General features: G+C 42.5%; 1 protein-coding gene across 2 annotated transcripts in view; it reads left to right on the forward strand.

The window, feature by feature from the left end:
• The first annotated feature begins 72 nt into the window (after nucleotides 1-72).
• Nucleotides 73-13,014, forward strand: part of Rspo2 (R-spondin 2) — a 139,759-nt gene continuing 126,817 nt past the window's right edge. The window contains exons 1-2 of one of the 2 annotated variants that reach the window (XM_041637749.1): nucleotides 73-873; nucleotides 1,245-1,509. In XM_041637749.1, the coding sequence (XP_041493683.1) occupies nucleotides 1,416-1,509 (94 nt within the window). In that variant the 5' untranslated portion in view covers nucleotides 73-873; nucleotides 1,245-1,415. The other variant, XM_041637750.1, reaches the window with a different exon arrangement.

Raw genomic sequence — 13,014 nt, forward strand, 5'->3', positions numbered from 1 at the left:
AAAGAAAAGAAAAGAAAGAGGTTGAAGTTTAAACTCTGTTTTTCAGAAGGAGCAGTCCCAGCCAGGAGCTCAGGAAGCAGTGTCCAGAAGGCATCTTCAGTTTCTCATCAGATTCTCTTGTAGAACTGCTAATGGTGAGGTGAGCCCAGAGCTTCGGAGAGGACGCCTTGTGCATGAACAGCAAGGCCAGGGCCTCTCCCTCACTCTAGGTACTGTCCAGCTTGCACAATCCGTCTGTGAAAGCCTGGTGAGCATTTCTTCCTGCGTGAGGCTCTCTGCATGCTGTCAGTGCTCTTTAGGACCTCAGGGAAACCCGAACGAGCGTTTCTGGCTTTAGGACCCAGGAACTCTGAGGCAGCCTGGCTTTAGATGCCTTGGACCACAGCACCACCTACTTATAGAAGCATCCCGAGCCTTAGCTTGTCTGCATCTCCATCGGAAAGTGTGCTGGCCACATCCCTTCGGCCTCCGGGCAGTGTCCTGTCTTCCCCAGCGCGGGCAGGGAGAAACCTCAGCTGTGAAGTGGTGGTGGAGAGATCCCTGGAAGCAGCGACTGGACCCGGACGCCGAGAGGAGAGCGGACGCGCCCCTCGCCGGGGAATCGCTCTCGCGGGCGGAGACCTAGCATCCCAGTGCTTGCGGTCGCGCTTGCCCGCCTGCGCGCTCCTGCCAGGCGCCGCCAACCCTGAGGACCCTCGGGGTCCGCGGACCCTGCTGCAGCCGGCCGAATCCTATAGCTGCCAAGAGCTCTCGGCGGGTGTTGGCAAACTTTTTCCGAGCCCACGTGCTGACCAAACAGCCCGGCTCGCTTTCCGAGCCTGGGATGGAGCGCCGCGCCTAGGCACGCCGTGCAGCCTGAGACACGCGCGCACGGTAGGCGATCCACACCTGGTGCCACGGCGCGGGGATAGCCCAACCCGGGCGCGAAGGGCTCAAGAGCGCCCCTTTAAAGCCCTGCGCTCCGGTGCTCTTAGGACGCTTTTTCTTCCGCACAACGCCCTTTCCCCAGGGTCAGAAGCCACTGCGCAGCAGAGGTTACTAATTCACTGATTGTAATCACCTTCCTCTCTGAGTCGCCTGCAGCTGTGCTATCTGCCCTGCCTTAAACTGCTCCGTGGCTCGTGCCAGTGAGTTCGCGTCCTCCCGCCCTCCTTTCTTTAAATCAAGAGGCGCGAAGGTGCCGGTACCTCCTCTGGGTTCTCTCGATCCCCCACCCACCCTGCTTCTCTTTCCCCGTTTCCCAGGTTCACGGCGGAGGGAGAGATGCTCAGCGAGCCAAACTGATCATTGCAGCTACAGGGCCAGTGGCATCTGTCTCGAATCCTCCCTAAGGAGCGCAACCCGCACTGTCTCCTCGCAGGAGCCCCGCGTTTCCTCGACTTTGAGAGGCATCTCTCCCCAGCCCGACCGTCCAGATGCGTTTTCGCCTCTTCTCTTTTGCCCTCATCATTCTGAACTGTATGGATTACAGCCAGTGCCAAGGCAACCGATGGAGACGCAATAAACGAGGTGGGTCGCTCTCGGCTGAAGGTGCGTGGGGTTCCTGAATAGGTGGGAGTGTCGGGAGTGCTCATTCACACCTAGGCTTTTAGGACCCCAAATATGGGGACCTCAATTCTTGTGTGGGCTACAACTGCCCACTCTCAGGGTCTCAGTGCTCCGCAGAAGGCTTTCTTCTGCCCCTACTAGGCGCGGTGAGACTCAGAGAGAAGAGCTGGGAGGGAGCCCGGTGAGTTGGGCTTTTCTCCCGCAAGCGCTCAGGGATTCATCCTGTGGTCCACAGTCTGTGCCATCTCTCTTGAACTCTTCTTTGTGACATTTCTTATGTGACATCCATTTTTCTTTTGTCTTTTTAATCATCTTTCTCGAAGTGCAAGAGTCCTTAATTTCCCGACCCACGTGCGCCCTAAATCCTGCCCAAGATAGCTTTAGACATGGTCTGGCGTGGGGGTGTGTGTTTGGGGCGGGGGCGGCGGTGTTGGGGAGGAATGGTCAAGTTGCTTGGTAGAACCTGAGTTGCTAAGGAAAAAAAGCAACACTGTTCTCTTTTTCTGGAACCCGAGAAGAAATGGGAGCTTAATGAATTAAGTAGCAACTCCTGCACTGGCGTTCTCCGGGAGTTCTCCCCTGCAGCGGGAATGTTTTTAAAAACAGACCCATGTTGCCCAGTTTGTTTGCTGTCTCAGAGCGGCTATTTTGGAGAAGGGTTTTTGTCCTCAATGAAATTCACTTGAGACTTTCTAAATGCTCACTTCTCCATCACTTTTGTGAGGGGTGAAGGCAGATGGAAGCCTCCAGAAAGATTGCAGAGAATTCGACTTTAGAGTGCTCGTATTTCTGTACTTCTGTCTTCCAGTCCTTCTGGGGGGCGGTGGCAAAGGCAAGTGCAGTTTAGAGCATGTGCTGCCAGACACAATGCAGTCTTCTGGAGGGACTTAAACATAAACCACACAGGCATAACGATGAAGTACCAGCGTAGAGTTTTGTACAACAGCCTTTTGTTAGCACCTGAGGAGAGTCAGTTGCCTCTGACTACCAGCTTGGTCTTTTGCACAGTTAGAATTTGTCATGGTTTGGAGACCTTGGTTTTGTTTTTCCAGTCTATAAACGTCTCCATTTCTGGTGAGTTAAGGACTCTGGCCCTGTAGCTAGTTTTGAAGACATTTATATTATTATCATCACTATTATTGACAGTTTGGGAGGCGTTAAGCTGATCTCATCAACTGAAGAGCTTGGCCTGTGTCAGAGCAAAGCTGTGGGTCACTGATGATGATGATGATGATGATTCAGGAACCAGTGTTTTTAATCGTTGCTATGTATCTCTGGCTTATTAAAAAGGACACACATACTCAAGCCCATGCCTTTATCAGCTTCATTTATGACACTTGTAAAATATTTCTTATTTTCAGAGATTACTGCATATAGAAGCATTAGGAGAGAAAGTCCTCTCCAAAGGCTGTAAGACCTTCATGTTGATACCTGTCTTTGGAAAGTGGTTCTCCAGCTCACCCCTTCCAGTGGGCTCTTTTCTCTGTGCCATTATTATATTTCCAGGCATTATTTGGCAGAGTTGGAGAGTTTATATTATACTGTCTTCCAAAGTGTTTGGAGAAGCCACCCCAGCTGTTAAAAAACTGGAATTGTAATGAATTTCATTGGAAACACTAGAGTGCATCAAGTTTGCAACATAGAGAAGTATCTAAAGCTCCTTGGAACATTCTTGATTATTACATGACTTACTAATTCAGCAATGGAGTTCTGATTCCCATTGCTGGCCCCTGTGCCTGAGTGGCAAAGAGTTAAGCACATTGTCTGAGAACTTAAATGCGGAGATGTTGCTTGGTGGAGAATGGCATTGTAGCACTCCTGCGGCCAGAAGCGATACTGCATGCTTTTATTTCTCCTATAGGGCCATCTCCTTGGCTCTCTGCCTGTACTTTTCTTCTTGGGTATTGGAATTAGAACCTGTTTTCTTTTTCGGTGCTTGCTTTAGCAAAATCACTTGTAGCCGTTGCTATCTACAGTCACAAACCCTGACATTAAAAAAACCAATTAGAAAGTGTGCAACAGCAATTTGTGCCAAATCAACTTTGTCATTTCACAAAGTCTGAAGGCTTTTGAGTACATGTCAATCAGGATGGCTGTTTTAAAAATGCCCATCGAAATATGTTTCTGGCTTTCTTCTCTTCCACAACAGATGTCTCTTCCTGAATCCCAAGTTTATGCCTAAAATAACTACAGTTTTTTTTTTAAAGTGACCACACTATCTGTGCCAACAAAGGGTGCACTGTGTTTTTAATTAAAAGTGGAACTACTTACAGGGCTGGCTAGACAGTGCAGGGTCATAGTAGCCTTTCTGCCCCGCAAGGAAGCTTAAGGCTTGTATTGTGAGAATATTGAAACGAATAGAGATGTAACTCAAGTTGTGTGACTTGCCCCTCTTCCCAAACTTAAGCTGGTTTTAATTGATCTCATGCCCACTGATTGATCCTACACCGATTGTCGTGCATACCAAACAATTGCCTTTTCCAAAGGAGATTGATTTAAATTAGTTTTTTTTTCTTTTTTTTCTTTCTGTGAATGCCTGACTACCAGCCAGATCGTTTCAGGAATGACAGTTGACATGCTAGAGCCCATTGTGGTACCAACATTTCCCCTTGGCCCTTTGTTTTGCATAGTGGCAGTTAAATATTACCTTCTAGGGGGAAAAAGTGATTACTACTTTAAAGAAAAAGGCGTTGTGGCATAAAAGATGAGTTATTTCCTTGGCTTTGTGCTGGGATGCAGGCAGCAATGGTACCAGGGTTGGTTAGGCTTGCCCCTGGGACCTGAGTTTTCTTTTTTCCTTTCTTTCTTTTTCTTTTCTGTAGCCCATCTGCAAATAATCAAACCTTCACTGTGGCACATTCTCAGAACTCCTTTGGCATTATGTTTAGTCTGCTCCATGATCTCAGATGCTCCTTAATATCATTTTCTTAATGAAATAAAATCCTTGGCAGAGATCAAATCATTTAGTCAGTTAAAATCAATTGCATCCAGGCTGAAACAGAGAGCAAATGTATCATTTAGCCTTATGTTTTATTTCAAAAATATCCAAAGGATTGAGAAAATAAAATATCGACTTTGTCAACTTGGGGGCAAGACTTTGTCCCATGAAGACCATCGTAGACTGCCGCTGGATTTTCTTCCCTTTGTTTTATACAAGTGCATTTGATGGTCACTAGTAGGGCCCAGCTGAAATAATGCTATTAATTGGGCACAAACACAGTGCTGAGTATCTATATCGATGTAGAAGGGATACACGTGCCGATATTTGGGCAGGCTGATTGACAGCCCATGTTCGGTCTGCATGGGAAGTGTCCACACTCGTCAGCCCGTTCATCCCTCTTCACGCAGTATGTAGACCCCACTAGCTGCTGTTAGTCATTGCTGTCTGCATCTGCCTTGAGGTCTTATTTCTGTTCTTAAACAGTGTTCCTTACTTTTATTTATTTACTTTATGGGGTGATTGTAAGTCACATTTGGAGCCAAGTGACTGAAAATGTAAAATATAACTTTATTATGGCTTTTCAGAATTTCTTGAGCTTGGAAGGCGGTGGCAACTTTTACCACTTCCACTCCGCGGATCCAAGTGGTGATAGCAAAGTCGGGGATGAACCTAGGAAAGATCTCAAAGCTTTTGCAAGCAGCCAGGCTTAGGGACCTGTAACTGGTGTTGCTGGTGGGCAACTCCAAGTGCTGTTGCTTGTATCTTCTTCTCTCAGAAGCTTCCAGTTTCTTTCGTCCTTAATGTCTTGTGTTCACAAAATTACATTTGGTTTCTTCTACAAGACAAAGTGTTTATCACAGTGTTGTGTTTCTGGCAGCTGAGGTTGGAGAAAAAGATAAACACTTTCTCTTTAACTGTGTAGAGATAAATTAATTAGTTTGTCATTTATAATTTAATGAAGAGATTTGGAGGTATTTGTTTTCCATAAGTACTTTTTAATAATGGCTTATTTCTTCTAGTAGCCTTTCAAAATACAAGCTAGCACATGGTGCGTATTAACCTACATTTAAAAGCTTCAAAACACATTTCATGTGCTTGCTTGCTTGCTTTCCAAAGCTCCGACGTAGTTCAGAAAAGTTGATGTGATGTTTAACTTGCAATGCAAACAGGCTCTTTCTTGTCTTCACTCTTATTTTTCCCCATTGGCTGCTTTTGCTTCCAGCATGATTGCATCTGTTTTCTGACCAGTGTTTTAACCAGTACAAGGCGGTCAGAAGATTGCTGTGCTCACACCAGCATCTTCTTTGCCACTGACACTTGGAAGGGATTCAGAATAGGTGATGTTCTCCCAGCCTTCCATTTAATTCTGGCTTACTCCATGTGCTCTGAAAACCAACTGTGAGTAGCATCCAATATTTGCAGCAGTCGCAAGTTGGAAATGACACTTCTAATTCCTTAATGCAAAACTACCTCTTGATTTATTCAGGAACTGGTCAGTTCATAGAGAATCCAGGCTTTATATCCTTTTATTTCTTTTATTTCGACTGACTGCCTTTAAATCCCACATCCAGCCCCTATTTCTAGATATATTCACTCATCCCCCCCCTCCCACCGAGTCCAGGAAACAGATGACAAATGAATCTTTCACTATAATACTTGGTCAACACTCTGCTGAAAAGATAATGAAGTTTTTTGGTACTTTTCAAGATGTCATTAGGGTCATTATCCCACCCTCTCATTATCAATAACAAATTAAGGATTAATCACCGGGGGAAGATAATATTATATTTTCAGCTGGAGCAAATGTACAAGATGCTAATTATGTTACTAAACTGCATAGAGAATATATGTATATGCATGTATCATAATGAAGGTATATGTGTATGTATATTTTCATGTGTGTGGAAAGAGTACACTAGAAAAGATTTGATAATGGAGATTGCACTTTTCAGAACTAAATTTTTTAACCTATGTTTAACCTATGTTTTTTTAACCTTTGATTTTCCCCTTAAGATGTAAAGATCAGTAATGTGGTGGGGCAATGAGATGAGGGTATTAATCTCCTCAAAGGCCTATCTCACCTCTCTTCTCTTCTGTGGGACCTTTCTCTCTCATGGACTCTTTAGGTAGGCTGCAGTGCTGCGAACCCCAAATTTTGTTTTAAATTATTCATTAGTTAACGCGCACAGTAACGAGCTTTGTCGATAACCCCTCCACACATAACATGTCATCACACTTTTTTCATGTTTGACCCCTCCCACTGGCCTTTCCCAACCCTTCCTGCCTTGCTAGCAAACTGCTTCTCAGAGAGTGGCCCCTTGTCTTTGTGTCCCATGTATTCCTTTGCCTTCTCTTGTCCCACACCTCCCTCATCACATCTCCGTCCAGTCACCTGTCCTTCCCTTGCCTCCTCTTCCTTGCTCGGCTTGGTAATCTTGTGGGTTTCCTTCCCTTGGCAGGTAGTTACAATCTGGCTTCCACTCCATCCTTTTCCTGAGAGGATTTTCTATTCCAGATGATTGGACTTTGCATTTATGGTAGCTTTAGGTAAACAGCAAAGCAGTTGAATGAGAAAGTTGCTTTTAGAAGTTTATGCATTTGTGTGGGTGTTTTGTCTACAGTGTGCTTGAGCACTACATATAACAGTTTGTTCCTAGTCCCTGAAGACCAGGGATGCAGATCCCCTGAGAATGAGCTACATACAGTTGTGAGCTGCCGTGTGGTTGCTGGGAACTGAACCCTGGTCCTCGGGAAGAGCAGCCAGTACTCACCATCCTGACCTGAAGAGTTTTCTTGATGGCCATTCATACTCTGTACTTTCCTGGTGACATCATTTTGATCTTCTATTACTCATCCCTCAGGAGATATCCTTTTCTTTTCTTTGTGGAGGGTTTCTCCCTCTATCTAGTGATGCCATAACATAGGTTTTGGCTCCAGTTTTCTCTCCATTTCTTTTTGTCAGTTCTTATTCAGAGCTGGTAGAACCCAATATTATTTGCCTTTACTCTCCCCATTTACTTTCCATTCCTGTTCCTTCAACTCTTACTTCCAAAAGCAGCCTCAACTTCTCAAGTTTTCATTTTGAGCCTCAGATTACATCACAGTGTGACTTCCCAACAACTAGTAATACTTGGATAGATGTTTTATGTAAACCAACTTATTTCCTTCTCATGGCTCACCCTGGATATGTACCTTTACTTAGTTTCCTGGTTTCCACTCATGGGCTTTCTGTGTGTTGAGACTGTGAGCCTTGCTCTTGTTTTGCTATTTCTATTGCCTTCTAAAATGTTCATTAGTTCAACATAGTTGAAGCTGTCCTTTATTTTAGAGCTGTGGGTTTCAGCCTTCCTAATGCTACAACCATTTAAACGATGCTTTAGAACAATTCCTTATGATCTGGTGACCCAGCCCTCCAAAGCATAAACTTATTTTTACTGCTACTTCATAACTGTAATTTTGCTACTGTTAGGAAGAGTAATGTAAATATTTATGTTTTCAGATGATCTTAGAAGATCCCTGTGGTGTAAGGGTCATTCGACCTCTGATAGGTTACAACTCACGGGATGAGAACCGCTGTTGTAGAGTGTGTTTATATTTAACAGGTATATTTTTTATGTCCAAACATTCCCTCTCTTGGACCTCATAGTCACTTTATCTAACAACATCTGTCTTCCATCCTCCATCCTTTTGAATGATAGCATGTGTGCCATCCTCAGCCACATATCTGCTCATTCTTTGCTCATGAACCCCAAACACTCAGCCTCTATCTTACCCACAGAGTCAATGTCCACCTCTCACACACAATAGTCAGTGTCTCCCAGCCTCTTCTCAACCCTGCAAACACCACATAGTTAAATTGCATCAAGCTACTTCACTTGTATTGTGGGGCTGTGTTGGGTTACCCAGTTAAAATGCCCTTACTTCTGTGATGCCTTCATGGAATTACCTGCTTGCTTTTCCTGAGGCCCAGTAACATTATCCCTGTTTAATTTCTTAGCTTTTCATGCTAATCCTAAATGGTACTTATTTTCTTCCTTATTTTGCTGTGGGTGTTATCCTATTTTGAGCTTCTTTTGATCAGCATTATGATATTGCCATCTTGATAATCGTTGCTGTACCCAGCAGAGTTTCCTCTGTATAAACTGCTGTTAAACAAATAGATATCAAATAGATTTCATTGTCCAGTCTTAGGAAATTTTGGTGGCTTAAGATTTTAATACAGTGTTTCGCACATAACTGAAGTTCGAATGCTTAACTGCCTGTTGTAGTTTCGTTATTTACTGTGAACGTCTAAGCATTCTCAGCCATCACGCGTTGGAAGTCTCAGAAATTCACAGTACGCCAGCAACTGCCTACCACTTAAATGATAGACTTTCCTAAGTAGTTTTCGATTAGGGGCCAGGGTAGGGAAATCTCTGGGACAGGCATGCCCACATTTCTAAAATCACTTCTTTTAGAGAAAGAGGCAATAATGGACTTGTATACCCTGCGTAATTTATTCATGTGAATGAATAAATCATCAAGGAGAAATTAAATGAAAGATATATAATGTTTAAAGGACTTTTATACTAATAATATAGATAAGTCAGTGCAAGAAACATTTAACCTTTACTTTTATACTTGTAACTTGGATACAATACATTCATGAAATCATAGCTCTGAGAGATGCAGGCGTTCTCGTGTGTATGAAGTCAGATTTTTCCGTAGATGTGAAGGGGCCAGGTAGAGTTGGATTCAGTAATTTCTTTCAGAATACTGGCATTTTGTTGCTGTGTGGAGGTGGGGCTTGCCTGATAAGGAAGATGAGCTGCTTAGTAAGATAGTATGTGAGTTTTAAAGCTAGTAAGTCAAGAAGAACATGAGTAGAACCAAACCTTCTAACCCTTTTGAATTAATCATCATCTCCCCACACGGTATGGTATGTCTTTATAGAAATATGTGCTAAAAATACCAGTCAATAAAGAAATGACATTGAATAAGTGGAAGTTAAGGAACCATAATTATGTTGTAGTAAAAATTTGCATAATTGTTATGTTTTCACCATTCCAGTATATGAATTGTAGCAACTTATTTCTGATACTAGAGCCAGAACATGTGACTATGAGAATATATACATATTCATGTTTGCATTTCTCTATATACATGTATTCGTGGTGGCATGTATTTTATGGATATGCATACATTATAATCAGAATAACCAATGAAGAATAGATAAACTTATCAACATATTCCTACTTTTTTACTCTAACATGTAGTGGAGCCTATTAGAGGTAGCTTTTCTTAACTTATCATTTATAATTTACCTGAAGCCACTCCATTTTTATGATATATTGCGAGAAAGGAATACTTACCAAAGAGAAGTTTCCTTGCTCAGCTAATTTCCATTGGGCAGAGGTGGTTAATTTGGGCTTTGAGAAAGGGGCAAAAGCTTGTATGCTTCCTGAAATTAAAAGAAATTTGTATCTTTTGAGGGGCAGGAAGAACAACCTAGATCTTGACCTTTCCTGAAAGTGTCCAAGTGGTCCAGGCTTCAACTCTTCCCTTTCATAGTTTAAGAAATGTTGATTAATTGCCTAGTGGAGAAACTTTCTTCATGAACATGGTGTCTAATGGCTGCTTCAAGATGATGCACGTTTTCTTTTCTAGAAGGTTTTACGTCCTGTAAAAAGGTTCCTGTGGGGTTTCAGCTATGTACTAGGGCTACGCCTATCATAATGCCACACCAGAAGCCACATTAAGTGTTGTCAGTGGCAGAGTCACCTCCTTCAGAGAATAGTTCACCTTCCTAGTGGAAAAGCCCTCTTTAAGAGAGCACAGCTCTTCCAAGCATCTCCTTCACCTGTCTACAGAGAGACAAGAAACAGTACCTCATTAAAGACCCAGGTCTATTCCATGGATATAAAATGCCCAGGTTGCTATCAGTTTCTATGTTTTATTTTTTTATTTTTTACCTCTGCAGAGATGTTAATTTGTGTGTTGGTAGCTCCACTGGCTTGTGTCAGCTTCTGGTATGCAAAATGCAAGACTTAAAGATGGTTGTTTTTTCCTGAGGAAGCAACGTTAAAACCATCATATTTGGACTGAAAAAAAAGATAGTTGATAATTTTACATAAATCTAGAGAGCTTATAAAACATACTGAATAGAAGGGATTTTGTTAAAACCTCAAATGATCTAATTTCATCCCAGTAACAAGGATTATATCTACCTATCCGTTTCTGTATACAGAGGGACAGTTATAGTGATGTAAATCTCTGCTGTAATTTTCAGCCAATGGTATTGAGCACCAGTTACATTATGACTGGATACATCAGGCTATCAGTGTATGCAATGCTTAGAGCCAGGATTCAATATGCCTGCATTCTGGAGTGGGGCGCTTATGCTAGATCCTAGCTTTTATGTCGACACATTAAATGAGTTTTGTACCACAATGACTTTTGTCCCTTACCTGTTGGCCATGGAAGTACAGCTTGTGAATCAGCCACCTCAGCAATTAAAATGTATAGACCAATAGAGGGCACACTTCGCATTCTTTTCCTGCTTTGTTCTTATGTTCCTGTAGGGGATTTATACCTATTTGATGCCTTGGCAGCCCTGCTCTGCTTCTCTGCTGATACTGCGATTATCGTGATGCCATTAGATAGAGGAACAAAAGACTTGAGGACCCAAAGCTTTAACTGGTCCCAAGTCCTTTTTGCTTTGGTTTCTCATCTTCTCTCCAGGAAGGCAGTCCAAGCTAACCTTATAGTTTTAGTGCCTGGGATGTGGATATTGAAGTTAGAAATTGTCCTAGCTTGCAATTAAACACCAACTTCTACACTCTCTTAGGAAAATTTCAATTTTAAAATATTATGAAGATATTTTCCATTAAAGTGCATACTTAAAAGTTTAAGCTGTTGATGAAGTTTGAAATTACCCAAAAGAGTCCAAATTCACATTTCTCTTTCATCTTTACAGCTGGATCCGTCACCACACATGCACGTATACCCTCATATTTTAGTGCTTACGTGGTTATCTCATCTTCTTGAAAATACAAAATTTACCTTTATCAGAAAGTAATACTTTCACCATCTTGTCTAATAAAATGCATATCAGGGTTTACAAATCTTGTTACTTCATTATTCTCCTCACATGTGCTCAACACATCTTCCTGCTGTTCCCAGCTAGCTTTTAACGTCGAGGGGTTTGTGCTATGTCAGCGATACCCTGCACAATTAACCCCCACTCTTTTTTGCTTTGCCCCATCGGGATGTGCAATCGGTCCTTCTCTCTCGATGAGGATGAATTGAATATAGTGCAGTATATATCCTATGATCAAATGACCCATCTGTATGCACCCTCCAAGATAGCTCCCTTTGAGATAACTATGTTTGTTCTCAGCTATTCCATGGTCACTCCGCTGGTGGTCTTTAAATATCTTGCCCTGTCAGAGAGCTGTTTGCTCAAGGCCCCATTAAAAGGCGGAGAATTTCAATTAGGGCTCCCAGGTGGCCATATCTAAGTGGTATAAAATAGAATAATCTTGGTCTTTGATTTTTTTATATGTGTCCTATAGACAAAAAAGTAATTTATGAAAATTAAAGCTAACTCTTGGCACTTTTTCTTGATGTTGTAAAGGAGCTTTCTTTCTTACATAATTATCTTTGTGTGTGCATGTATGCTCTTTGTATGTCAACATATGCTTAAGGATCAGGCTTGTCGGGGGGCTCTTGGGTGTTAGTTCTGGGCGATGATTGAGAGGGTGGTAGAAAACAGGTGAAAGGTAGAAGAATCGAATGAAAAGCTCACTCACGTTTTCTGCTTCTCTAAGGATCTTTACCCCTGCCTAACGGTGTAGAGGAAGTAGAACGTGAAGCAGAATAGGACATTTACTATGTTGGGGAACTGATCCTAGAAACCAAGCAGTGACTGGAAGGACGGGATGGATTGGCAGAAATCTTAACTGCAGAACACAGCATTTTTACTTTTCAAGGGTAAAGAACTAATTGTGGAGAAATAGGGGGCTGGAGACAATGGATATTAGTTGATTTTTTGTTTTTTAGAAAGAGTTTTACTAAATAGCCCCATCCCACCTCAGATTCCTGATTTTCCTGGTTCAGCCTTGCTAGGGTTGAGATAATAGGTCTGTGATTCCACATTGAACTTCATTAATGCTTGACTTAGCCTGAGATTACGATATGACAAAATATCTTACAACAAACTAATGACAGATGAAGAACACCAGTTATTCGATATTAGCATTCATCTTACTTTTTTGTTATTTGCAAATATGAAAACCTTGTTTCCAAATTAGATCACAATCACAGGTTCTGGAATGAGGTATAGTTTTGGAGTACACAGTATTGCCCATAACATGCTAACTGCATCAAACCCTGTAGTCCTTAAACCCTACTTTATTTTCATAACAGCCCCATAGACCAGATATCATTGTGTGGTGATAATGACAAGTAGCGTCCCTGAGGAGAAGTAGCAATGATGGAAGCAAGATTGATCCTAATGGCAGTCCATGGACTTGGGCAACAGTGAC

Source organism: Microtus oregoni, unplaced genomic scaffold (genome assembly GCF_018167655.1).
Source record: "Microtus oregoni isolate MIOR12 unplaced genomic scaffold, Mior012 000053F_ref0000044, whole genome shotgun sequence".
NCBI lineage: Eukaryota > Metazoa > Chordata > Mammalia > Rodentia > Cricetidae > Microtus > Microtus oregoni.